The sequence below is a fragment of the Triticum urartu genome, chromosome 5A (assembly GCF_056163025.1).
Source record: "Triticum urartu cultivar PI428250 chromosome 5A, HENAU_Tu73, whole genome shotgun sequence".
Classification (NCBI taxonomy): domain Eukaryota; kingdom Viridiplantae; phylum Streptophyta; class Magnoliopsida; order Poales; family Poaceae; genus Triticum; species Triticum urartu.
Window position 1 is genome coordinate 643,036,236 of NC_141877.1, and position 27,927 is coordinate 643,064,162.

Here is a 27,927-nt window from a genome sequence, read left to right on the forward strand (position 1 = left end):
ATGTGATATGGCCAAAAGGATGTGATGAATGATATATGTGATGTATGAGATTGATCAGGTTCTTGTAATAGGAATCACGACTTGCATGTCAATGAGTATGACAACCGGCAGGAGCCATAGGAGTTGTCTTAATTTATTTATGACCTGCGTGTCAACATAAACGTCATGTAATTACTTTACTTTATTGCTAAAGCGTTAGCCATAGTAGTAGAAGTAATAGATGACGAGACAACTTCAAGAAGACACGATGATGGAGATCATGATGATGGAGATCATGGTGTCATGCCGGTGACAAGATGATCATGGAGCCCCAAGATGGAGATCAAAGGAGCTATATGATATTGGCCATATCATGTCACTATTATTTGATTGCATGTGATGTTTATCATGTTTATACATCTTGTTTACTTAGAACGACGGTAGTAAATAAGATGATCCCTCATTAAAAATTTCAAGAAAGTGTTCCCCCTAACTGTGCACCGTTGCGACAGTTCGTTGTTTCGAAGCACCACGTGATGATCGGGTGTGATAGATTCTAACGTTCACATACAACGGGTGTAAGACAGATTTACACACGCGAAACACTTAGGTTGACTTGACGAGCCTAGCATGTGTACAGACATGGCCTCGGAACACAAGAGACCGAAAGGTCGAGCATGAGTCGTATGGCAGATACGATCAACATGAAGATGTTCACCGATGATGACTAGTCCGTCTCACGTGATGATCGGACACGGCCTAGTTGACTCGGATCATGTAATCACTTAGATGACTAGAGGGATGTCTATCTGAGTGGGAGTTCATAAGATGAACTTAATTATCCTGAACATAGTCAAAAGGTCTTCGCAAATTATGTCGTAGCTCACGCTTTAGTTCTACTGTTTAGATATCTTCCTAGAGAAATTTTTTAGTTAAAAGTTGATAGTAGCAATTATGCGGACTAGGTCCGTAAACTGAGGATTGTCCTCATTGCTTCATAGAAGGCTTATGTCCTTAATGCACCGCTCAGTGTGCTGAACCTCGAACGTTGTCTATGGATGTTGCGAACATCTGACATACACATTTTGATAACTACGTGATAGTTCAGTTAAACGGCTTAGAGTTGAGGCACCGAAGACGTTTTGAAACGTCATGAAACATATGAGATGTTTCGAGGGCTGAAATTGGGATTTCAGGCTCGTGCCCACGTCAAGAGGTATAAGACCTCCGACGATTTTCTTAGCCTGCAAACTAAGGGAGAAAAGCTCAATTGTTGAACTTGTGCTCAGATTGTCTGAGTACAACAATCGCTTGAATCGAGTGGGAGTTGATCTTCCAGATGAAATAGTGATGGTTCTCCGAAGTCATTACCACCAAGCTGCTTGAGCTTCGTGATGAACTATAATATATTAGGGACATATATGATGATCCTTGAGATATTCGCGATGTTTGACACCACAAAAGTAGAGATCAAGAAGGAGCATCAATTGTTGATGGTTGGTGAAACCACTAGTTTCAAGAAGGGCAAGGGCAAAAAGGGATGCTTCATGAAACGGCAAATCAGCTGCTGCTCTAGTGAAGAAACCCAAGGTTAAACCCAAACCCGAGACTAAGTGCTTCTGTAATAAAGGGAACAGCCACTAGAGCAGAATTACCCTAGATACTTGGTAGATAAGAAGGCTGGCAAGGTCGATAGAAGTATATTGGATGTATTATGTTAATGTGTACTTTACTAGTACTCCTAGTAACACCAGGGTATTAGATACCGGTTCGGTTGCTAAGTGTTAGTAACTCGAAATAAAAGCTACGGAATAAACGGAGACTAGCTAAAGGTGAGATGACGATATGTGTTGGAAGTATTTCCAAGGTTGATCAAATATCGTACGCTCCCTCTACCATCGAGATTGGTGTTTGCGTTGAGCATAGACATGATTGGATTATGTCTATCGCAATACGGTTATTCAGTTAAAGAGAATAATGGTTACTCTGTTTATTTGAATAATACCTTCAATGGTCTTACACCTGAAATGAATGGTTTATTGAATCTCGATCGTAGTGATACACATGTTCATGCCAAAAGATAGTAATGATAGTACCACCTACTTGTGGCACTGCCACGTAAGTCATATCGGTATAAAACGCATGAAGAAGCTCCATGTTGATGGATCTTTGGGCTCACTTGTTTTGAAAGGTTTGAGACATGCGAACCATGTCTATTGGTGTATATGCATGAAGAAACTCCATGCAAATGGACCGTTTGGACTCACTTGATTTTGAATCACTTGAGACATGCAAATCATACCACATGGGCAAGATGACTGAAAGCCTCGTTTTTAGTAAAATGGAACTAGAAAGCAACTTGTTGGAAGTAATACATTTAGATGTGTGCAATCCAATGAGTGCTGAGGCATGTAGTGGATATCGTTATGTTCTTACTTCACAGATGATTTGAGTAGATGTTGAGTATATTTACTTGATGAATCACGAGTCTGAATTATTGAAAGGTTCAAGTAATTTCAGGGTGAAGTTGAAAGATCGTCGTGACAAGAGGATAAAATATCTATGATATGATCATAGAGATGAATATCTGAATTACGAGTTTGGCACAGAATTAAGACATTGTGGAAATTGTTTCACAACTAATACAGCCTGGAACACCATAATGTGATGGTGTGTCCGAACATCATAACTGCACCCTATTGGATATGATGCATACCATGATGTCTCTTATCGAATTACCACGATAGTTTATGGGTTAGGCATTAAAGACAACCACATTCACTTTAAATAGGGCACCACGTAATTCTGATGAGATGACACCATATGAACTATGGTTTAGAGAAACCTAAGCTGTCATTTCTTAGAAGTTTGGGGCTGCGACGCTTATGTGAAAAAGTTTCAGGCTGATAAGCTCGAACCCAAAGCGGATAAATGCATCTTCATAGGACACCCAAAACAGTTGGGTATACCTCCTGTCTTAGATCCGAAAGCAATTAGGGATTGTTTCTAGAATCGGGTCCTTTCTCGAGGAAAAGTTTCTCTCGAAAGAATTGAGTGGGAGGATGGTGGAGACTTGATGAGGTTATTGAACCGTCTCTTCAACTAGTGTGTGGCAGGGCACAGGAAGTTGTTCCTGTGGCACCTACACCAATTGAAGTGGAAGCTTATGGTAGTGATCATGAAACTTCAGATCAAGTCACTACCAAACCTCGTGGGATGACAAGGATGCGTACTACTTCAGAGTGGTACGTAATCCTGTCTTGGAAGTCATGTTGCTAGACAACAATGAACCTACAAGCTATGGAGAAGCGATGGTGGGCCTGGATTCCAAAATGGCTCGAGGCCATATAATCCGAGAGAGGATCCATATATGAAAACAAAGTGTAGACTTTGGGAGAACTACTTGATGGTCGTAAGGCTGTTAGGTACATATGGATTTTAAAAGGAAGACGAACAATGATGGTAAATGTCACCATTAAGAAAGCTCGACTTGTCGTTAAGATGTTTTCCGACAAGTTCAAGGAGTTGACTACGATGAGACTTTCTCACTCGTAGCGAAGCTAAGAGTCTGTTGGAATTATATTAGCGATTACTGCATTATTTATGAAATCTGCAGATAGGATGTCAAAACATTGTTTCCTCAACGATTTTCTTGAGGAAAGGTTGTATGTGATACAGCCGGAAGGTTTTGTCAATCCTGAAAGATGCTAATAAGTATGCAAAGCTCCAAGCAATCCTTCTAAGGACTGGAGTAAGCATCTCGGAGTTGGAATGTATGCTTTGATGAGATTATCAAAGATTTTGGGTGTATACAAAGTTTATGATAAACTTGTATTTCCAAAGAAGTGAGTGGGAGCACTATAGAATTTCTGATAAATATATGTTAACATATTGTTGATCAGAAATGACGTAGAATTTCTGGAAAGCATATAGGGTTATTTGGAAAGTATTTTTTCAATGGAAAGCCTGAATTAAGCTACTTGAACATTGAGCATCAAGATCTATAAGGATAGATCAAAACGCTTAATGGTACTTTCAAATGAGCACATACCTTGACATGATCTTGAAGGTGTTCAAGATGGATCAGTCAAAGAAGGAGTTCTTGCCTGAGTTGTAAGGTATGAAGTTAAGACTTAACGCTCGACCACGACAGAATAGAGAGAAAGGACGAAGGTCGTCCCCTATGCTTAAGACATAGGCTCTACAGTATGCTATGCTGTGTACCGCACCTGAAATGTGCCTTGCCATGAGTCAGTCAAGGGGTACAAGAGTGATCTAGGAATGGATCACAGGACAGCGGTCAAAGATATCCTTAGTAACTAGTGGACTAAGGAATTTTCTCGATTATGGAGGTGGTAAAAGAGTTCATCGTAAAGGGTTACGCCGATGCAAACTTTGACACTAATCCAGATTATTCTGAATAGTAAACTGGATTCGTATAGTAGAACAGTTATTTGGAATAGCTCCAAATGTAGCGTAGTAGTTGCATCTACAAGATGACATAAGAAATTTGCGAAGTACATACGGATCTGAAAGATTCAGACCCGTTGACTATAACATCTCTCACAAGCATAACATGATCAAACCCAGAACTCATCGAGTGTTAATCACATGGTAATGTGAACTAGATTATTGACTCTAGTAAACTCTTTGGGTGTTGGTCACATGGGGATGTGACCTTGAGTGTTAATCACATATCGATGTGAACTAGATTATTGACTCTAGTGCAAGTGGGAGACTGTTGGAAATATGCCCTAGAGGCAATAATAAATTAGTTATTATTATATTTCCTTGTTCATGATAATCGTTTATTATCCATGCTAGAATTGTATTGATAGGAAACTCAGATACATGTGTGGATACATAGACAACACCATGTCCCTAGTAAGCCTCTAGTTGACTAGCTCGTTGATCAATAGATGGTTACAGTTTCCTGACCATGGACATTGGATGTCATTGATAACGGGATCACATCATTAGGAGAATGATGTGATGGACAAAGACCCAATCCTAAGCCTAGCACAAGATCATGTAGTTCGTATGCTAAAACTTTTCTAATGTCAAGTATCATTTCCTTAGACCATGAGATTGTGCAACTCCCGGATACCGTAGGAGTGCTTTGGGTGTACCAAACGTCACAACGTAACTGGGTGACTATAAAGGTGCACTACGGGTATCTCCGAAAGTGTCTGTTGGGTTGGCACGAATCAAGACTGGGATTTGTCACTCCGTGTAAACGGAGAGGTATCTCTGGGCCCACTCGGTAGGACATCATCATAATGTGCACAATGTGATCAAGGAGTTGATCACGGGTTGATGTGTTACGGAACGAGTAAAAGAGACTTGCCGTTAACGATATTGAACAAGGTATCGGGATACCGACGATCGAATCTCGGGCAAGTATCGTACCGCTAGACAAAGGGAATTGTATACGGGATTGATTAAGTCCTTGACATCGTGGTTCATCCGATGAGATCATCGTGGAACATGTGGGAGCCAACATGGGTATCCAGATCCCGCTGTTGGTTATTGGCCGGAGAGTCATCTCGGTCATGTCTGCATGTCTCCCGAACCCGTAGGGTCTACACACTTAAGGTTCGGTGACGCTAGGGTTATAGAGATATTAGTATGCGGTAACCCGAAAGTTGTTCGGAGTCCTGGATGAGATCTCGGACGTCACGAGGAGTTCCGGAATGGTCCGGAGGTAAAGATTTATATATGAGAAGTCTTGTTTTGGTCGCCGGAAAAGTTTCGCGCATTATCGGTATTGTACCGGGAGTGCCGAAAGGGGTCCGGGGGTCCACCAAGGGGGTCCACCTGCCCCGGGGGGGCACATGGGCTGTAGGGGTGTGCGCCTTGGCCTATATGGGCCAAGGGAACCAGCCCCAAGAGGCCCATGCGCCAAGAGATAAGGGAAAGGAAGAGTCCTAAAGGGGGAAGGCACCTCCGAGGTGCCTTGGGGAGGAGGGACTCCTCCCCTGGCCGCACCCTTCCTTGGAGGAAGGGCCAAGGCTGCGCCTCCCCCTCTCCCTTGGCCCTATATATAGTGGGGGGAAGGGAGGGCAACCAAACCTAAGCCCTGGCGCCTCCCTCTCCCTCCCGTGACACATCTCCCTCCTCCCGCAGCGCTTGGCGAAGCCCTGTTGGAATCCCGCTACTTCCACCACCACGCCGCCGTGTTGTTGGATCTCCATCAACCTCTCCTCCCCCCTTGCTGGATCAAGAAGGAGGAGACGTCGCTGCTCCGTACGTGTGTTGAACGCGGAGGTGCCGTCCGTTCGGCGCTAGGATCATCGGTGATTTGGATCACGACGAGTACGACTCCATCAACCCCGTTCTCTTGAATGCTTCCGCGCGCGATCTACAAGGGTATGTAGATCCACTCCTCCCTCGTTGCTAGATGACTCCATGATAGATCTTGGTGACACGTAGGAAAATTTTGAATTTATGCTACGTTCCCCAACACTGCATCCGTCCATTCGAAGTGTTCAGTGCGCCGAAGGAGGCGGTAAAGGGGGAGGGCCTTTTCTACCAAGCGGGAGATAAAGCGGCTTAGAGCCGCCACGCATCCGGTTAACTTTTGTATTTGTTTGAGGTCTTTTGGGATATCCAATTGTGATAGAGCTCGGATCTTGGCTAGATTTGCTTCAATTCCTCTAACGGATACAATGAAGCCCAAGAGCTTTTCCGGCTGGAACGACGAAAACGCATTTTTCCGGGTTGAGCTTGATGTCGTATGTTCGGTGGTTATCAAATGTGAGCCTCAAGTCGTCTACTAGAGATTCGACATGTCTTGTTTTGACGACCACATCATCTACATATGCCTCCACTGTTTTGCCGATCTGGTTTGCTAGACATGTCTGAATCATGCGCTAATATGTTGCGCCGGCGTTTTTGAGCCCGAAGGGCATTGTGTTGAAGCAGAATGGGCCGTATGGTGTGCTAAATGCTGTTGCGGCTTGGTCTGATTCTGTCATCTTGATTTGATGGTAGCCGGAATATGTGTCGAGGAAACACAACGAATCGTGTCCTGCGGTAGCGTCGATAATTTGATCGATGCGGGGGAGGGGGAAGGGATCCTTTGGGCAAGCCTTGTTAAGGTCTTTAAAATCAACACACAGGCGCCAGGATTTATCCTTCTTTGGTACCATCACCAGGTTTGCTAGCCAGTCCGGATGTTTTATATCTCTGATGAATCCGGCCTCCAATAGCTTTGCTACCTCCTCTCCCATGGCCTGTCTCTTCGGTTCGGAAAAACACCGAAGAGCTTGTTTGACAGGTTTGAATCCTTTTAGGATATTTAAGCTGTGCTCAGCCAGCCTGCGTGGGATTCCTAGCATGTCTGAAGGGTGCCAGGCGAAAATGTCCCAGTTCTCTCCTAGGAACTCTCGCAGTGCGGCGTCTACATCAGGGTTTAACTGTGCCCTGATGGAAGCTATTTTATTGGGGTCCGTTGGATGGACCTGGAATTTGACTATTTTGTCCGTCGGTTTAAAGGAGGTGGACTTGGATCTTTTATCGAGTACCATATCGTCCCTATTCACCGTGGAGCGCAGCGCAGTCAGTTCCTCAGCCGCTAGGGCTTCGGATAGTGCCTCAAGGGCTAGTGCGGCTGTCTTGTTTTTGGCGCGGAGTGCTATGTCTGGATCACTAGCGAGAGTGATGATCCCGTTAGGCCTGGGCATCTCGAGTTTCATGTACCCGTAATGGGGTATTTCTTGGAAGATTGTAAACGCTTCCCGCCCTAGCTGAGCGTGATAACCGCTGCTGAACAGAGCCACATGGAACGTGACCTCTTCGGATCTGTAATTATCCGGCGTGCCGAACACCACATCTAGTGTGATTTTTCCTGTACAGCGCGCTTCCCGACTAGGGATTATTCCTCTAAAGGTTGTGCTGCTTCGCTCAATGCGGTTCCAGTCTATTTCCATTTTTGAAGGGTTTCCTCGTAAATGAGGTTCAATCCGCTGCCCCTGTCCATGAGTACCTTGGTAAGACGAAAGCCGTCCACTATTGGACTGAGGACCAATGCGGCTGGTTCTCGGGCTATTCGGAATTTAGGTTCATCACTGGCGTTAAAGGTAATAGCTGTGTCACTCCATGGGTTTATTGTTGCTACTTGGTAGACTTCGGCAAGGCTGTGGAGTGTCCTTTTTCGCATATTATTTGATGCGAAAGTCTCGAAGACTGTTAATACCGTATTGGTGTCTCTGGGGTGGCTTTCTGTGGCCTCCGGAATTAGGAGATCTTCGCCAATTTTTGCCACCTGCCGGAGTATCCAACATGCTCTAAGGTTGTGAGTTGGTGTCGCGTCAATTTTACAGGGTCCATTGAGCCATCCTTCCAGTACGGTTCCATGCCCTGTAGAGGGTTTTTGCTTTTTGGTGTTTGACCCGGGTGTCTAGCGATGATGCACCCTTTTATTTCGGACTGGGTTTGTATTCAGGGCCGGATCGTCCCAAAATTTTATTTCGGTTTTCCAGGCGCTTTCCATCGCACAGTACTTTCGTACGATGGACGCCAAGTCAGCGAAGCGTGTAATATCACGGCGACTTATGGCGTTGAGGATTCCCTTGTCCGTGCAATTATTGCAGAAGATTGAGATTGCGTCTTCCTCGCGGTAGTCCCTTATCCTTTTTCTAACCAGGAGGAATCTGGCCCAGTAATGATGTACTGTTTCTTCGGGCTCTTGCCTGATTTGAGATAGATCGCTTGTGTTCGGGTGGGTGGGTGGAATTAAATCCGAAGCCTCACCCAATCTAAGGCTTAGAGGCCGAGGAGTTTCCGAACTCGAAAATTTGGATTCCTGGATGTTGTCCAATGAATCCAGCCTGTCGCCTGACTCTAAGTTCAGGTCTTGAGTGATATCCTTCCCTCCGCGGGTATCCGGCTTGGAGGGATCGGGAATCCGGACGTAGCTAGTCCTTAAGATAGATGAAGGGTCGCCGCACTGTCCCTCTACCACGGCAACATGATGGGTGACTTGGGGAGAGTTAATCTCTCTCAGATCGGGTTTAGGCCCAATCTGGTCGTAATCCGTAGCAACTCCCAGGGCGGCGATCCGATCCAAGAGCTCGTTTATGGAGGAGAGCTCCATTGGATCTAACTGCTCGGCAAGTTCCGAGCTGACATGAAGATTGTTTTCGATGGCTCGAGAGGTCATCGTCGGCGTAGAAGCCGAACAGGCGGTCATAAGAAAACCACCTAGCCAGAGGGTTTGGCCGACAGCCAAAGCTCCCTTAGCAACGGTGCCGTCTTTAAAGACGGGGCGAGGCATCCTTCCTGATGGCGACGACACAGAGGAACTCTCAATGAAAGCACCAATGTCGGTGTCAAAACCGGCGGATCTCGGGTAGTGGGTCCCGAACTGTGCGTATAGGCCGGATGGTAATAGGAGGCAAGGGACAGGAAGTTTTACCCAGGTTCGGGCCCTCTCTATGGAGGTAAAACCCTACGTCCTGCTTGATTAATATTAATGATATGGGTAGTACAAGAGTAGATCTACCACGAGATCGGAGAGGCTAAACCCTAGAAGCTAGCCTATGGTATGATTGTTGTTCTGTATGTTGTGCTACGGACTAAAACCCTCCGGTTTATATAGACACCGGATAGGGTTAGGGTTACACAAAGTCGGTTACAATGGTAGGAGATCTACATATCCGTATCGCCAAGCTTGCCTTCCACGCCAAGGAAAGTCCCTTCCAGACACGGGACGAAGTCTTCAATCTTGTATCTTCATAGTCCAGGAGTCCGGCTGAAGGTATAGTCCGGCCATATGGACACCCCCTAATCCAGGACTCCCTCAACGCGCATGCTCCTAGGGGGATAGATTGGTAGGAAAAGACCATCGCTTGTCCCCGACCGCCACTCATAAGGAAGACAATCAAATAACACCTCATGTTTCAAATTTGTTGCATACCGTTTACCATCATGCATGCTACGGGACTTGCAAACCTCAACACAAGTATTTCTCAATTTCACAACTACTCAACTAGCACAACTTTGATATTATTACCTCCATGTCTCAAAACAATCATTAAGCATCAAACTTCTCTTAGTATTCAACACACTCATAAGAAAGTTTTATTATTAATCTTGCATACCAAGCATATTAGGATTCTTAGCAAATTACCATGCTATTAAGACTCTCAAAATAATCTAAGTGAAGCATGAGAGATCAATAGTTTCTATAAAACAAATCCACCACCGTGCTCTAAAAGATATAAGTGAAGCACTAGAGCAAAATTATATAACTCAAAAGATATAAGCGAAGCACATAGAGTATTCTAACAAATTCCAAATCATGTATGGCTCTCTCAAAATATGTGTACAGTAAGGATGATTGTGGTAAACTAATAAGCAAAGACTCAAATCATACAAGACGCTCCAAGCAAAACACATATCATGTGGAGAATAAAAATATAGCTCCAAGTAAAGTTACCGATAGAAGTACACGAAAGAGGGGATGCCTTCCGGGGCATCCCCAAGCTTTGGCTTTTAGGCGTCCTTAGATTATCTTGGGGGTGCCATGGGCATCCCCAAGCTTAGCCTCTTGCCACTCCTTATTCCATAATCCATCAAATCTTTACCCAAAACTTGAAAACCTCACAACACAAAACTTAAAGTAGAAAATCTCGTGAGCACCGTTAGCGAAAGAAAACAAAAGACCACTTCAAGGTACTGTAATGAACTCATTATTTATTTATATGGGTGTTATATATACTGTATTCCAACTTCTCTATGGTTCATAAACTATTTTACTAGCCATAGATTCATCAAAATTAGCAAACTACACACGAAAAACAGAATCTGTCAAAAACAGAACAGTCTGTAGTAATCTGTAACTAGCGCAAGATCTGGAACCCCAAAAATTCTAAAATAAATTGCTGGACGTGAGGAATTTATCTATTAATCATCTGAAAAAATAATCAACTAAATATCACTTTCAAAATAAAAATGACAGCAGTTCTCACGAGCGCTAAAGTTTCTGTTTTTTACATCAAGTTCAACAAGACTTTCCTCAAGTCTTCCCAACAGTTATACTTGGCACAAATACTAATTAAACACAAAAAACACAACCAAAACAAAGGCTAAATAATTTATTTATTACTAAACAGGAGCAAAAATCAAGGAATAAAAATAAAATTGGGTTGCCTCCCAGCAAGCGCTATCGTTTAACGCCCCTAGCTAGGCATAACAAGCAAGAATAGATCTAGGTATTGCCATCTTTGATAGGCAATCCATAAGATACTCAATAGCTCTCGCCTAGGCTGTTCTCTTTTTGTTTGAAGATTGTGCTACAAACTCCAACACCAAATCTCTACATGAAGGAAGCTCACCGAATGCAAGACCAAAGGCCAAAACTATATTCAGGGGGCACATAGTTGTCATCATCCTCTTCTTCTTTGTTGTTTTCCATCATAACCCCTCTTTCTCCGTGCTTGGTCCAAACATTATAGTGGCGTGAAACCCTTATGAAGCAGGTGGGTGTGAAGGATTTTCCGGTTAGAGTAAGACTTTGTATTTCCACATATAGGGCATGGACAACACATAAAACCATTCTGATTGTTTGCCTCAGCCACTTCGAGAAAATTATGAACGCCCTTAATATACTCGGAGGTGCGTCTGTAACCGTACATCCATTGCTGGTCCATCTGCGTGCATTATATATAATTAAGTGTGTCAAAAACCATTACAGAACATCATGAATACAGAAGTGACCAAATTAATAAAAATTCATCATCACATTAAAACCAAAATACAGTAGTGATCAAATGTTATTACTGAAAAAATAAGTACACATGTAATAATAAACAATAATAAAAGTAAAAAATTACACAAGTATCTATCTAAATCATACAAGTAAAAACTTTTTTTCTTTTAGAAAGAAGATAAGAACAAGAGGCTCACCACGGTGATGCCTGGCGCGCAGGCGATCGACGGCGGTGAGGACGGGGACGGGATAGGACGAACCGTCAAATCTAGACAAATCTTGAGAAAAAAAGAGTTTGGACAAGGAGCTTTGAGAGGAGAAAGCTTAAGTATGGCTCGGACATTTCATCGAACACCTCATGTGCATATGAGGTGAGCTAGGGCACCACAAAGCTCTCCCACGGCCGGCCAAAAAAACAGAGCAGTGCACTGCTCTGTTCGCGGGCAGGGGGTATATAAGGCCTTTCTTTGGTCCCGATTCCAGCCACCAACCGGAACTAAAGATGGTGGGTCAGGAGCGAGGTCCATTGGTCCCGGTTCGTGTCAGGAACCGGGACCAAAGGGGTCAGAGGAACCGGGACCAATGGCCCCCGAGGCCCGGCCAACGCCCTGGCCTCGCGACCCGGGACTGATGCATCCATTGGTCCCGGTTCGTAGGGGAACCGGGATTAATGCCCTTTTCAGGCCTGGACCAATGCTCTGTTTTCTACTAGTGCAAGTGAAGACTTTACTATATTGACCCTCTCTTTCACAAGGCTCTCCTAGAGTACAAATTTTACTTTTGTGAGCATTTATTTTCCGTCTAGAATTTTGTAAAAAAAATTATAAAGGATGAACTTTATTTAAATCCACATTACTCCTAACTCAATTGTGTACAAGGTGGACGGGGATCGCGAAGTATCACTAGCATTGTAACACACACGCGTGCGTGCACATACGTATGTTCGACAATCTTACTTGGCATTCCTACCTCTGTTTGGACGCCATACCACTGTGATTATTTGACAACTACTCCCTCCATTTCAAAATATAGTGCGCCCGCGTTTTTCGAGGTCCAACTTTAATCATAAATTTAACCAATGAAACCAACTGCAGCGGAAGAAAAAATTATATAATTGAAAACTTTTTTCAAATACGAATTCATTGATATAATTTTTGCTCCCGCCATAATCGGTTATGGTAGTTAAATTTATAGTCAAAGTTGAAACACATGGATAAAGGAAACACTACATCGGTTGCTCTGCCACCGGGCACATGTGCTTGTTGGTGAACCTGCATGTTTCTTGGACATGGTCCTCGACAAAAGATTCGTTTTCGCATATGGGGAGTGACGTTTTGGCTCCAAGCTAATGTGTACACTGATGAACAATAAAATTAGAAAAGAAAGGTGATTGTTTTACAATACTCTATTTGTGTGTAATTTTTCATGAAGTAAAAACGTTCCAGGTGCGCTAGACGAAAGAAAAAATACAGTCTAAAACAAAAGGCTATTTTTGAAGTTTTGTGCGTGGGTGGAGCCTATTCCCCGCGTCATCCAGGGAATACATGCACCCTAACAAGAGTTGCGCCGACACAACGGGCCGACCAAATTTGCGGTTGAAGCTTATGTTTGCAACCAGGCTGGGAAGGTTCGGTATAAGAACCTTCCTTGAATTGTTTTTTATTCTGTGTTTTTTCGTTTTGGTTTTTTTGTGCTAATTATACTCTTTTTTTCTTTTTTTTACCTTTTACATTTTAAAATTATAAATATTTTGAATACACAAATATTTTTTAGATTCATGAATATTATTCAAAATTCAAAAACAATTTTGACAACCATGAGCATTTTTTATTTTTTGTGAAATTTTTAAAAATTAACAAATACTCCCTTTGTCTCATAATATAAGAACATTTTTCAAACTAACATATCTTGACAAATGTTAGGGTGTATTTTTGAATCGTCTGTCATTTCTTGAAATTGAGGACACTTTTTAGTACGAAAACATTTCCCAAATTCCTAAATATATTTTTCATAATTGTGAATCTTCTGAATTCACGAATATTATTCTGAATTAATAAGTATTATTTGAATTTGCAAACATTTTTCAAAATTCATGAAACATTTCCAATTTTGAACTCATGAACATTGTTTGAATTTGAAAATAATTTTCAAATATACGAACATTATTTGAATAGAAGAAAAATTTCAAAATTGTTAATATTTTTGTAATTTGACAACATATTATAATTTTTTGAATTTTTAAATATTTAGAAAATAATGATTATTATATTAAGAACGATTTCAAATTAAGAACATTTTTAATTCATGAATATATTTTCAAATTTATGAACATGTTTTAAATTTATTTAAAGTAAAAAAGAAATTAAAAGAGAATGGAAAAATGAGTAAGGAAAGGAGAAAAAACAGGTCGATGGCTTAAACAGCACAGCGGGTTGTGCGTTTGGTTGCCCCGTGCCGCCCTACGCAGGCGCAAGAACTATATCTCGCTTCAAGTGAGATGGAAGTTGCTCTCGCTTCAAGTGCAGCGAGACCTGGCCGCCCATTAGTCGCTCGCTCATTGTAGGTTTTCTTCTTCTTTCGTTCATGTTATCTTGTTTTTTCAAAGGTTTTTTTTGTAGGTTTGTTTTATATATATTTCTCAATTATAACTTTAGTTTTTTTCGCCGGTTTTCGTTGTTTCTTTCATGGTTTTTGTAAAAATTTCATTTTTTTTCTTCGTTTTCTATGGTTTTTTTGTTTCTTTCTTCTTTTATTATAATTCCTTTCCTTTTCTTTTTTGCACTGTTTTTTCTCCGGTTTTCTGGTTTTCTTTTCCTCCTTTTTTTTTCTTTTTGTTTCTTACTTGATTTTCTTTTTCTTCTACGTTTTCTCCTTTTATTTTTTTATCACATATCTTTTTTTGTACATGCCAAGAACATTTTTAATACATGTTTAATTTTTTTGAGCTGTACATTAAATATTTTTCAAATAAGTATTTCGATGTGTATTATTTTCATACACATTGTACATTTTTATATACAACTGAAATATATTTTAATGCAGGTTTAACATCTTTCATATAGTCCTATATGATTGACATTTTTTTCAAATATATATTTTTGATGTCTACTTTTTCTACCTATTGTACATTTTTCTTATACATCTGATACATTTTCTTTCATACATGTTTAACATTTTCAGGCGAGGCTGTGCTCTGTCTCGCGTGATACGAGACATAGACGCGCCCCTACGCAGGGAAGAAATTGTGTTAGTGTGTGTGGGCGAACAGAGATCATCCATCAGATTAAGGAGGCTTTATTCGAACACAAGTCCGGAGGCCGGCCGGAATAGGCTGTCATGGGCCCAAAAAGAATAAAGCTATGAAGTGCAAATATAGCCGCACTTTTAGAGGATCATCCCTGACCCAAGTACATTTATGGATCAAAGCTTTTCATTTTTTGAATGAGCGACTCAAGATGCTTTCAAAAAACATTATTGGTAATGTTTGTGTGGGTGAAAGAGGGACAAAATTATTGCTCGAGTCCAATTACAGCTTCTTCACCAAAGTCTTTGAAATCTTTTTTCTAGCAGAGATTGATACCGTAAAAAAGGTGTTTTCAAAAGATTTTATTGTAATTCTTTTAATAGTTATTTTGTATTTTCTTAGATTTTATATTCAAATCAGTGTATCTGTTAATTGTTACGAGTATGTATAGAATTATACTCGTTACAAAAAAAGATGTTTCCCAAATAAAAAAAAGGTCGTAGAGGCACGTGGGAAAAGGGCTCTAGCACGGCTCACAGTACACGACACTGCCCGGGCTGTGGTCACATCATACTGTGGCACTGTCTTCACGCACGTCCATCCGTCCGTCCGGCCATCTCGCCGAGTACCTCCCAGCCGGGCCATACAGCACCACGTAATGCCAACTTCATCGTGCGACCTCAAACGGACGTCTATTTTGTCCGGATTTTATCCGTTTGGATAGGGTAAGGTTAACTTCATCGCGCGATCCTATCCTGTTCGTCTCTGTCCGTTTGGGATAAAAGGGACAAACGAGACGGCCCAACGCGCGGCCGCAAACGGACAAATGTCCGGATTCCGTCCGCTTTCGACCCATCCCCGACCCAAACTTGCGCTCAGTTTGGCGTGAAACGGACGCGCGCGGACGGCCTCGACGCACGCCCTTGTCCCCCCGTGGTCCACCTGTCGGGGACACTAGCAGTCCCTCCGCTCCCAACGCTTCACCCTCTCTCCCCGCCCTGCCCCGTCGCCGGCGCCGCCGCTATTCTCCGGCCGCCTCCTCACCGCGCAGCCCCCCCCCCCCACCGTCCATACCAAACCACGTCTCGACATGGCCGCCACCACGCCCACGCTTCCGTCGTAGTTTTGGTCGTCGATCGGAGGAGGTTTGGCCGTCGCCGTCCTTGCCGGTGGCAGAGGGGACACGACTGCCGGCGACGTACCACGGCGGCCGAGGCAGATTCCGATGAGAGCTCCAGAGCGGCCTATAGCCGGCCGGCAACCACCCTGCTGCATCGAGGTGATCATCGCGGCCTCTTCGACACGACGACCGCAAGGTGTTCGACCTTTTGCCAACAAAGGTATGGACAATGGAGACGAGTTTTTCTTCCATCACTTCCTTTGTTCATCGGACGATTCGTCGTCAGATGATGACGATCATGTGGTGGCTGCACTGGTCGTTCACGACCATATTCAACGGCAGCTTCCTCGGTACAGGGGGTCAGTCCCTGACCGTGCTCCCAACCTGAACCGCAACAGGGAGAGAGGCCACGCCCTGCTCTATGCCGATTACTTTGCCAACACCCCGCTCTTCAGGCGGGATAAATTTCGTCGCCGTTTTCGTATGGCAAGGCATGTGTTCAATCGTATCCGAGAGGGAGTGGTTGCTCATGACCCATACTTCGAGTGCAAGACGGATGCCCTTGGCAAACTTGGATTCTCCTCCTACCAGAAATGCACCGCGGCCATCCGCATGCTTGCATATGGAATTCCAGGCGATTTGGTGGATGAGTATGTGCGTATGAGTGAAACAACATGTCTGATGTCAATGTACAAGTTTTGCCAGGCTGTGATCGAGGTCTTTGGCCCAGAGTACTTGAGGCAGCCAACTGCCGCTGATACAGAGAGATTGTTGGCGACCAACGCAGCTAGAGGCTTTCCAGGTATGCTTGGCAGCATAGATTATATGCACTGGGAGTGGAAGAACTGTCCATTTGCTTGGCAGGGCCAGTAGAAGGGGCATGTTAACGGGTGCACTGTCATATTAGAAGCGGTGGCATCATAAGATCTTTGGATATGGCATTCTTTCTTCGGCATGGCAGGTTCTCACAATGATATCAACGTGCTGCAGCGTTCTTCAGTCTTCGCGAGGCTTGCAGAAGGCCACTCCCCACCTGTCAACTCTGAGATCAACGACCACCATTACAACAAGGATACTATCTAGCAGATGGTATATATCCTCAATGGTCAACTTTTGTGAAGACAATCTCGAAACCCCAAGGTGAGAAGAGAAAGAGATTTTCCCAAATGCAAGAGAGTGTTAGAAAGGATGTGGAACGTGCTTTTGGTGTGCTTCAATCCCGGTGGGGTATCGTTCGAAACCCTGCACTGTCATGGGATGAAGGGAAGTTTTGGGAGGTGATGACTGCTTGTGTAATCATGCACAACATGATCGTCGAGGACGAGCGTGGTGAGAGTATCTTCGACCAAGGATTTGATTATCAAGGTGAAAATATTGAGCCCCTGCATCAAGACCCGGCCACATTTGAACAGTTTGCCCAATTCCATCGTGAGATGCGTGATTGGCACACTCATGTGAATCTTCAAAATGACTTGGTTGAGCACGTGTGGGATCACATTGGCAACCAATAGATGTATTTGTCCATTTTATGTTCAGTCAAGACAATTTCGATTTGGTTGTAAAACTATTTTATTAAAGACAATTTCAATTGGGTTGTAAAACTATTTTAATTTTCAGACAAAAATTTGGGTTCGAAACTAGTTTTAATGCAAATTTGGGCATTTCTTGGCCCTGACGGACAGGATGGGGCAAAAGAATGCGGCAGCGCACTGGGCGCACGGCCACCGCATCCCAGGACAGGCCCGGACACGACCCCAAATTCCTACCCAAAGGGACAAAAACAGGACAAAACGGACGTCCGTTTGGGGTCGCGCGGTGGAGTTGGCCTAATGGGGTCGTGTCCTGGGATGCGGTGGCCGTGCGCCCAGCGTGCGGTCCCATCCCTTTGCCCCATCCTATCCGCCAGGGCCAAAAATGCCCATATTTTCATCAAAACTAATTTTACAACCTAAATATTTGTCTGAAAATTAAAATAGTTTTACAACCTAATTGAAATTGTCTTTAATAAAATAGTTATACAACCAAATCGAAATTGTCTTGACTGAACATAAAATGAACCAATACATCTATTGGTTGCCAATGTGATCCCACATGTGCTCAACCAAGTCATTTTGAAGATTCAAATGTGTGACGCCCGGGTAATCAAGCTACAGTAACCCTGCGCTAATGATGCCACGTCATCTAGGTTACTATTGGTAAACTCGTGTTAGTTCAAAACGATTCAAATTCAAATTTAAAATATAGGCAAACAACAAAAGTTTTCAAATAATAAAACTAAAATGTTCTGATTGTGCCAAATAATGCGTAGGTAATTATGATGGAGAAACCACACTTGTATAAAATATGTAAATACTCAAAATGAATAAAATAGTAGCAAAAACAATTAGTTAAATGATTATAAAATAATAAACAATTACAAATAATTTTATATTAGGTACCAAGTTAATTGCGGTAGCGGCATAAGTATTAAAAAATTTTAGGTGCAACTTGGGTTTTTCATAAACACCGAAATTTAATAAAACAGAAGAGAAGAAAAGAAATAAAATAGAAAAAAAAACTAACAAAAAACTAAACTAAAACAAAAAAGACACCCCCACTGGACCCCTTGGCCCAACTGGGCCATGGCCCAGCCGGCCGCCCCCTGGCCTATAGGCCACCCCACACCCCAGAAACCCTAATCCCCTCCCTCACAATCCCCCGATCCAGTTCCCTCCCCCTCTCCCCGATCTGGGCGCCCCTTGCCCCGAGCACCATCGCCGGTCGCTGCCCGGTGGCTTCATCGGCCGAGGCCACCTCGCCGCCGCCCGTCATCGTCCCCCTCCCCACCGTCGTCGCCTCGCCTCCCTCGTCTCTCCCTCTCACCCGATCCAGATCGGATCGGGCCGTCCCCGTTGGCGGCGCCGCCGTTCACCATCATCGGACCGCGTCGCACCGTGCCTGACGACCGCCGCCTCCGCCCGCCCGCTCCTCCAGGGTCGCCGCACCGAACCTCTCCGCCGGATCTCGACCTCGCCGGCGCCTCTTCCCCGCTGGCCTGCCTCTCCTCTCCGTCCCGGTCGTCTCCGTCGACCACCCCGACAACCGCTGCCATTTCCCTACCGGCCTCGTGAGCCTCTCCCTCCCCTCCTCTTTGCTGCCGAATCGCACGCATGCTCCGTCGTGGCCGCGCCCATTCCCCTTTCCCCTCCATCGCGCCGTACTGCCGCCCGCACCTCCGCGCGCGCTTGCGCCACGCCTAGCTGCGCCCCGTGCGCCCCAAGCGCGCCCCGTCCCTGAGCCCTGCCGCGCCCGGGCTCACTGCCTACCCGCGCGCACACGCCCCGCCGCCGCGTCCGCCTGCCTCCGCCGGCGGCCACCTCTACCCGCTCATGCCCTGCCTCCCCCTGCGCCCCGTGCACCCTCCACCGCGCCGCCTAGCCCCGGTGCTGCCCCGACGTGGCCTCGCCGCGCCCGTGACTGGCGCCCCCCCCCCCTCGGTCTGTCGATCTGGGCGCCAACGCCCGTTTAGCCCGCCCCGTTAGGCCCCTGGGCCAATGGCACGTGGGGCCCGCCCCTGAGAACGTTTATAAAAAAAAGAAAGAAAGAATTGGAATAATAATAATAATAATAATTAAAGAATTAATTAACTTAATTAATTTTGATCAATTAAACTAAAACAACTAATTAAGCCTAGCTAATTAACCTAAACCCTAATTATCTAAACAGACAATGACAGGGGGTCCCACCCCTGTTGACCAGTCAAATGTTGACTGGTCAACTGGGTCCCCCTGGCCCACTTGTCAGCCTCTGTGTACATTCTGTGTACACAGGGCTGGGTACCCATAGCATTTTGTCTATTAATTTTGAATTAGTAATAATTTCAGAAAATGAATAAAACTTTGAAAAATCATATAAAATAATCTGTAACTCGGATGGAGAAACTTTGTACATGAAAGTTGCTCAGAACGACGAGACGAATTCGGACACGCAGCCCGTTCATCCGCCACGCATCCCTAGCATAGCGAACACGCAACTTTCCCCTCCGGTTCGTCTGTCCGAAAACGCGAAACACCGGGGATAATTTCCCGGATGTTTCCCCCCTTCACCGGTACCACCTCGTACCGCGTTAGGGCACACCTAGCATCACGCTTTGTCATGTCATGCATCGTCATGCATTTGTTTGCATTATATTTATTGTTTCTTCCCCCTCTTATCTCGCTAGACACCGAGACCGACGCCGCTGCTACCCAGTACGACTACGGTGTTGACGACCACTCTCTCTTGCCAGAGCAACCAGGCAAGCCCCCCCCTTTGATCACCAGATATCGCCTACTCTTTTCTCTATACTGCTTGCATTAGAGTAGTGTAGCATGTTACTGCTTTCCGTTATTCCTATCCTGATGCATAGCCTGTCCTTGCTACTACTGTTGTTACCATTACCTGCTATCCTACTGCTTAGTATAGGATGCTAGTGTTCCATCAGTGGCCCTACACTCTTGTCCTCCTGCCATGCTATACTACTGGGCCGTGATCACTTCGGGAGGTGATCACGGGCATATTCGATATACTTTACACAGTTACATTACCTGTGATACTGTTCGGAGATGGGGGCTGAAGGGGCAGGTGGCTCCATCCCGGTAGAGGTGGGCCTGGGTTTCCGACGGCCCCCGACGGTTACTTTGAGGTGGAGTGACAGGGCAGGTTGAGACCACCTAGGAGAGAGGTGGGCCTGGCCCTGGTCGATGTTCGCGGATACTTAACACGTTTAACGAGATCTTGGTATTTGATCTGAGTCTGGCTACTGGCCTATACGCACTAACCATCTACGCGGGGACAGTTATGGGCACTCGACGTCGTGGTATCAGCCGAAGCACTTCGTGACGCCAGCGACTGAGCGGCGCGCGCAGGGTTGGACCGCGTAACGTAACTTCCTTTGTAATGGAGGTTGCTAGGTCTGCTCTCCGGCCGCGTACGCAACGTGCAGGTGTGCTATGGGCGATGGGCCCAGACCCCTGTGCGCTTAGGTTTAGACCGGTGTGCTGGCCTCTCTGTTGTGCCTAGGTGGGGCTGCGACGTGTTGATCTTCCGCGGCCGGGCATGACCCAGAAAAGTGTGTCCGGCCAAATGGGATCGAGCGTGTTGGGTTATGTGGTGCACCCCTGCAGGGAAGTTAATCTATTCGAATAGCCGTGATCTTCGGTAACAGGACGACTTGGAGTTGTACCTTGACCTTATGACAACTAGAACCGGATACTTAATAAAATACACCCTTCAAAGTGCCAGATACAACCGGTGGTCGCTCTCTCACAGGGCGACGAGGGGAGGATCATCGGTTAGGATTATGCTATGCGATGCTACTTGGAGGACTTCAGTCTACTCTCTTCTACATGCTGCAAGACGGAGGCTGCCAGAAGCATAGTCTTCGACAGGACTAGCTATCCCCCTCTTATTCCGACATTCTGCAGTTCAGTCCACATATGATACCCTTATTCCATTTGATACCCATGCATATGTAGTGTAGCTCCTTGCTTGCGAGTACTTTGGATGAGTACTCACGGTTGCTTTCTCCCTCTTTTCCCCCTATCCCTTCTACCTGGTTGTCGCAACCAGATGTTGGAGCCCAGGAGCCAGACGCCACCTTCGACGACGACTCCTACTACACCGGAGGTGCCTACTACTACGTGCTGCCCGCTGACAACGACCAGGAGTAGTTAGGAGGACCCCAGGCAGGAGGCCTGCGCCTCTTTCAATCGGTATCCCAGTTTGTGCTAACCTTCTTAAGGCAAACTTGTTTAACTTATGTTTGTACTCAGATATTGTTGCTTCCGCTGACTCGTCTATGATCGAGCTCTTGTATTCGAGCCCTCGAGGCCCCTGGCTTGTATTATGATGCTTGTATGACTTATTTTATTTGTAGAGTTGTGTTGTGATATCTTCCCATGAGTCCCTGATCTTGATCGTACACGTTTGCGTGTATGATTAGTGTACGATTAAAGAGTGTGCCAATCACGCATCTCACGGTGAAATTGGGCAAACTGTTCAAATGTGGCCGGGTCTTGGTGCAGGGGCTCAATATTTTCACCTTGATAATCAAATCATTGGTCGAAGATACTCTCATCACGCTCGTTCTCGACGATCATGTTGTGCATGATCACAGAAGCAGTCATCACCTCCCAAAGCTTCCTTTCATCCCATGACAGTGCAGGGTTTCGAACGATGCCCCACGGGATTGAAGCACACCAAGGGCATCCGTCTTGCACTCGAAGTATGGGTCATGAGCAACCACTCCCTCTCGGATACGATTGAACACATGCCTTGCCATTCGAAAACGGCGACGGAATTTATCCGGCTTGAAGAGCGGGGTGTTGGCAAAGTAATCGGCATAGAGCAGGGCGTGGCCTCTCTCCCTGTTGCGGTTCAGGTTGGGAGCACGGCCAGGGACTGACCCCCTGTACCAAGGAAGCTGTCGTTGAATGTGGTCGTGAACGACGAGTGTAGCCACCACAAGATCTTCATCATCCGACGACGAATCGTCCGATGAACAAAGGAAGTGATGGAAGAAAAACTCGTCTCCACTATCCATACCTTTGTGGGTAAAATGCCGAACACCTTGCGGTCGTGGTGGTGAAGAGGCCGTGATGATCACCTCGACGCAACAGGGGTGGTTGCCGATCGCGCTGGAGCTCTTGTCGGAAGCTGCCGAGGCCGCCGTGGTACGTCGCTGGCGGTCGTGTCCCCTCTGCGACTGGCAAAGACGGCGACGGCCAAACCTCTGATCGACGGCCAAAACTACAGCCAAAGCGCGGGCGTGGTGGCGGCCATGTCGAGACGTGGTTTGGTAAGGACGGCCGGGGGCTGCGCGGTGAGGAAACGGCCGGAGAATAGCGGCGGCGGGCGTGGGGCGGGAGAGGGAGGGTGGAAGCATTGGGAGCGGAGGGACTGCTAGTGTCTCCGACAGGCGGGCGACGGAGGGACAAGGGCGTGCGTCCAGGCCGTCCGCGCGTGTCCGTTTCATCCCAACCGAACGCGAATTTGGTCAAAGATGGATCGAAAACGGACGGAATTCAAACGTTTGTCCGTTTAAGATCGCGCGCTGGACCGCGCTATTCGTCCGTTTTACTTAAATAGACGCGCACGCACAAAATAAGGTTGCGCGGTGGAGTTGGCCTTAATGGCACCGACGGCGGCACGCAGCGTCACCTACGTACGGCCTTGTTCCGGGTAGACGTGCGATTATTGCCGTCGTCGCCGTGGGCGTGTCCCGGGGGACATTGGGACGGACTCTCCCCACAAAACCAGGCGAAACGCACGGCGCGTGACCCCGGCCCGGGGTACGTAAAAAAGGTGTCCAGCCCAGCGCACCCAGCACGTACGCAATGATGAGAGTTCTCAGCGAATCCCGCGTAGACGATGGAGCCGTGACTTCGCCAACGACCTTCACTTGCTACGTCCATCTATACAGCTACCAAGGTACCAACACGGCACTAGTCTGAGCATGCAATAATGTAGTACGCGTGAACTTTGCGATCGGAGCCTGAAAGGGATGTCTGTCGTGCTAATTAAGAGGCTGTTAGGTTTGTGATTAAGTTTGTCAAAGATTGTCATATCTGAAGTTAGGCAAGTTCGACCAACTTAGATGAGTGTTTGGCTCAAGCCATATCTTAAACAAGCCACACTTGAGCCCACATGGCATACACACAAAAAGTATGACAAGATTTTCTTAGACTTGCCAACTTATGGCTCTTATTTTGATGAACTAACCTTTGAACAAGTTTAATAAAAAATATGTGATAAAATATGATAATGCTAGTCCTATAACCAAACAGTCCCTAAACCACAAACCAACGGGGTCAAACGGTCGATATCTCACACGCTTCGGTCGTCTTTTTTTTTTGCACCAGTGCTATCCTCTCACCAACTGCCGCCTCTGGCCCTTTATTCCGACCACGTCGTCCTCCAAGTCTTGATTTGTTTACAGTGTCTGCCTGAAATTCTATGGCTGACTGACTCCGAAGGTTGTGCTGAGATGAACCAACACCTGTGCCGGCCGGTCATGTGGGAAGTGGAATAAAATCTACTACTTGAGCACCATGATGAAGAGACAATCGTCACAACACGCGGAAAATCTTAGCCTAAGCACTTAGCGCACAAACTACTTACTGCTAAGGGAAAAACTATAAGCCGGGGTGGCCATGGCTTCACCCCTCGTCCCAATCACTAACGTACTACATCAAATGATTAAATCCCAAAGCCGCCTCGAGGTGCATGCACAGGAGAGCTCGGGAGCCCAAACTATAGCAACAAAAACGTGTCCATCCTGGCAATTTTTTTAAGCTATGCATCACTCGCTATCATGCGACGATGTTTTTGGAAGTTAACCCGCTGTAAGCTTGCCTCACAAACCGGGCTGTTTAACCCCGGATTGGCTGTCAGTGAACATGAGGGCATTTTATTTTCATTCATGTCTACTTAAAAAAAATGTACCCCCACGTGCTCCATTGAGGAAACGATTTGATGGCTCGAGCTAGGAGTCTACTATGCCAGGAGTACTAGTAGAAATTAGAAAAAGGATGGGAAGGCCGACGGCACGGCTGATGAATTGGTGGTTTTGCTTTCCCTCCCTTTGGAGACATTGTACGGATGAGTTGTTAATTGCGGCAGTGGTGGCATGACACGACATGGTGGAGTGGAGTGGAGTGGAGTTGCCCGTGCGTTGTGCGTGCCAGGTAACCATCACCATATAAAAATTGCGAAAACTATGTTTGTAGTATATGGAAAGAAACGTAAAAGGTGCACATGCAAAACACTGCTCTGAAAAACAGATGAGGACAGTCTTGCATCACCAGACTAGGTCGCGGGAGACCTGAGAAAATACTGATGTAGCGTTGACAGTCTGATGTTGCACCAAAAATCCAACCCTTTGCACCTTTGGGCCCTGTTAGAGGTTAGAGTTTGATTCTAATCCCTGAACTAACTCTACTTAAAGAGGTGTTTGGATGACAGAGTTAGATGAAGCGCGGATACGGCGAGACGCCTTCACGGACGATGCCAAAGAGAGGGAGGGAGAAGACGAGAAGCTTCGAGAAAATGGTGAGGAATCTACTCCGGCGAGAGCAAAAGAAAAAAGTGTTTTTTTTATTTCAAAAAAAACTAACTCAAATAAGCACCTTTTGAATGGGTTAGATTTTTTGAATGAGTTAGATGCATCTAATCCAAACTAACCCTTCTGTTTGAATATTTTTGGGTTAGTTAAGCCTAATCTAACCCAAATTAATTCTAACCTATGAATCTAAATAGGGCCTTCGTTGGTTTCTCAAGACCGGAAGTACCGAAATCATTCATTTCCAAAGCAGAGCAAAGCATGGATCGGTACCCTTGTACGGGACAAACCGTCGGTCTCGGGTGCCGGTGGCCCGGCGCTTTCGAAAGCGTCGCCCAGAGGCCAGATGCAATCGAGTTTGCCGTTTACCGCGGTTTGGCTTCCGCTTGCGACGCGGGCGGTGCGCCTCAGGGCATTTCTAAGACTAGTCACAACGAGTAATAATATAGACTAGTAACATAAGCATGTTACTAGTCTATGTTACTATCTTTAGTAAATGTAACATTTTATTTATTAGGCTATAGACACATCTTATCTTAATATGTGTGATGTTACTCAGGCTGGTCATAGTGGGGAGTAACTTAAACTAGTATCATGTAAATGACACTAGTCTAAATTACTATCTTCATAATGCAAAGTAATATAATAGTAGTAACATAGATGACTTTGTTTATTAACTTGTAGACTCATCTTGTCTCGGGAAGCGCTATGTTACAGTAACATATTATGTTACCACCTCTCATTAACTACTTGCCACGTAAGCAAAAATTTCTTGGAGTGCATTATGTTACTACCTAAGTTACTCTTACTATGACTAGCCTCATACTACTAGTAACTAGTCATATTACTACTTTCCTCTCTTTCTTCATTTATTGCTTGCCACATCATCTACTTTATCTAGATATGTGTGATGTTATTACATATGTTACTCTCACTGTGGGTAGTCTGATGACTAACTAGTAGATTTCTCTCGTATCTTTACGCACAAAGAGATCAGTTCACGGGCACAAATATGGGAGAACATCATTTAACCGTAGCCGTATTCTATAAGCCAGTAAATTCAAATTCAAATTTATGTTGATCCGTACAAGGAGTCGGATCACACCAGCACAGGGTTGTATTCCCGATCACAACCAAAAGGAGGCAAATATGCTTAGTGTTTTACATGCCCAAATTCAAAAGAACATCAATTCGTGCATTTTTGCCCTGCCGGACCAGACATCCCAGCAAGATGCTTCCCGATCAAGGAGATGTCGTCGCCGCCTCGTAGGCAGCCTCCGCGCCCGTGTCCACCTCCGCCTCTGTCGCGTCCTCATCTTCCGCCGCCGCCAACTCATCTTTCTACTACTCCAATATCTGGTAGCAGATGGATTGCACGATAATTCTAGCGTCGAGATCCAAAAATAGTCGATATTCAAAGTCAATATCTTGACGTCCTCTGCATTGACGGCGATCTTCAGCCTCTTTTCCTCAAGCGTGGCCTTCTTCTCCTCTAGCGCAACATTCCTCTCTTCGAGCTTGATCTTCTTCTCTGTCGCCTCCATCAACTGCTTGAACCTCTCCGCCTTCTGCTCCTCCTTGATGTCCGAGAGCCTCACACATGCCTCTTCCTTGGGACGCCGACTAGACAAAGCGCTTGGTCTTACTGTGCGGTCGGGATGTTGTCTACTCCTTGACACGTCGTTCGATTTGGACGCCGTGGTTGGGCGGCGAGGGCGGCACCGGTCCGCGGTCATGGCGAGACCGCTCGAGGTGCAACGCTATCTGCACCATGAGCCCCTCGTCTGTCCACGCGGCCTAAGCGAGGAGGGATGGCTGTTGCTGCTCGTCGTAGTCAGAGAGGATCATCATCTCTGTGTTGACCGTCAGAGTGGTGGACGCTAATGGGCCCGGAGACCATGGGCAGCGCCACTTGTTGATCCTTCTGCCTGCGTGAAGAATCACTTGTTGCCGCCGGCGGACTTGCCCATCGCGGCGGTGTGGGAAGAAGAGGTGAGGCGCAACCACGTTCGCGTTGAAATCGGCTTCGGCCGGCCGGCTGATCACGTCGATTTTACCGGCACGAATGTTGTAGGCGATCGTTCGATCATGTCTGCTTTAAGCGGCATGAATTCTGGAGCGGACAATGGCATGAGTGTTTTGGACAGACCGCTCAGTCAGGCACCTACGTGACGGACGTTCGCCAACATCCCCTGGGTCTGCTTTGGCTTGTGAGATTTTGAAGATTTCACGGGCATTTGATGCACGATGTTGAATGACAAGAGCACTATCCAGGAGACTATCCCGACGTCTCCTGTACTACCCGCAAAAAAAAGATGTCTCCTGTACGACTCTTTTTTGGCGGGTGCTAAGCGTCATCCGGCTATAGGGGCTAAAAAATCATCCGTCTCTACAGCCGCTCGATGCGCCCGTGCATCACCATAAATCCATAATGATCTCGTTCTTTCTCCCTTACTTCTGCACCTACTCAAGCAGGATGGTAAACATGCCATGCCCCTTCCCTTCACGGCACATTCTCTTCTCTACTCGTCATGCACCATCGTATATATAGCACGTCCGCCACCATTGTAGCATGAGAGACGTCTCACACCAAGCCTTTGCAGTACGACGGACGAGCGTCTGTCGTCGAAGCATCGTCCACATCGAATCACTCCTCGGAGAATTGTCATGGTTGTTGACATCGTCATAACATGCCTCTTTGTCGTAGCCGTCAAAGCATTGCCATGGTCATCGATGTCGTCGCAGCATGTCTTACCGTCGTGTCCATCAAAGCATCATCAACCTCCCCACGA

At 45.9% G+C, this 27,927-nt stretch overlaps 1 protein-coding gene and 1 long non-coding RNA gene across 2 annotated transcripts; both read left to right on the forward strand.

The window, feature by feature from the left end:
• Positions 1-16,278: 16,278 nt before the first annotated feature.
• Positions 16,279-17,139, forward strand: LOC147973684 (uncharacterized). Its single transcript, XM_087524758.1, has 2 exons — positions 16,279-16,858; positions 17,018-17,139. The coding sequence occupies exons 1-2, from the start codon at positions 16,279-16,281 to the stop codon at positions 17,137-17,139; spliced, it is 702 nt and encodes a 233-aa protein (XP_087380884.1).
• A 1,604-nt stretch (positions 17,140-18,743) lies between these two features.
• LOC147973685 (uncharacterized) lies at positions 18,744-21,967 on the forward strand. The gene is made up of 3 exons (XR_015602997.1): positions 18,744-19,162; positions 20,258-20,332; positions 21,646-21,967. It is a non-coding gene; the product is annotated as an uncharacterized LOC147973685 (long non-coding RNA).
• The last annotated feature ends 5,960 nt before the right edge of the window (positions 21,968-27,927 follow it).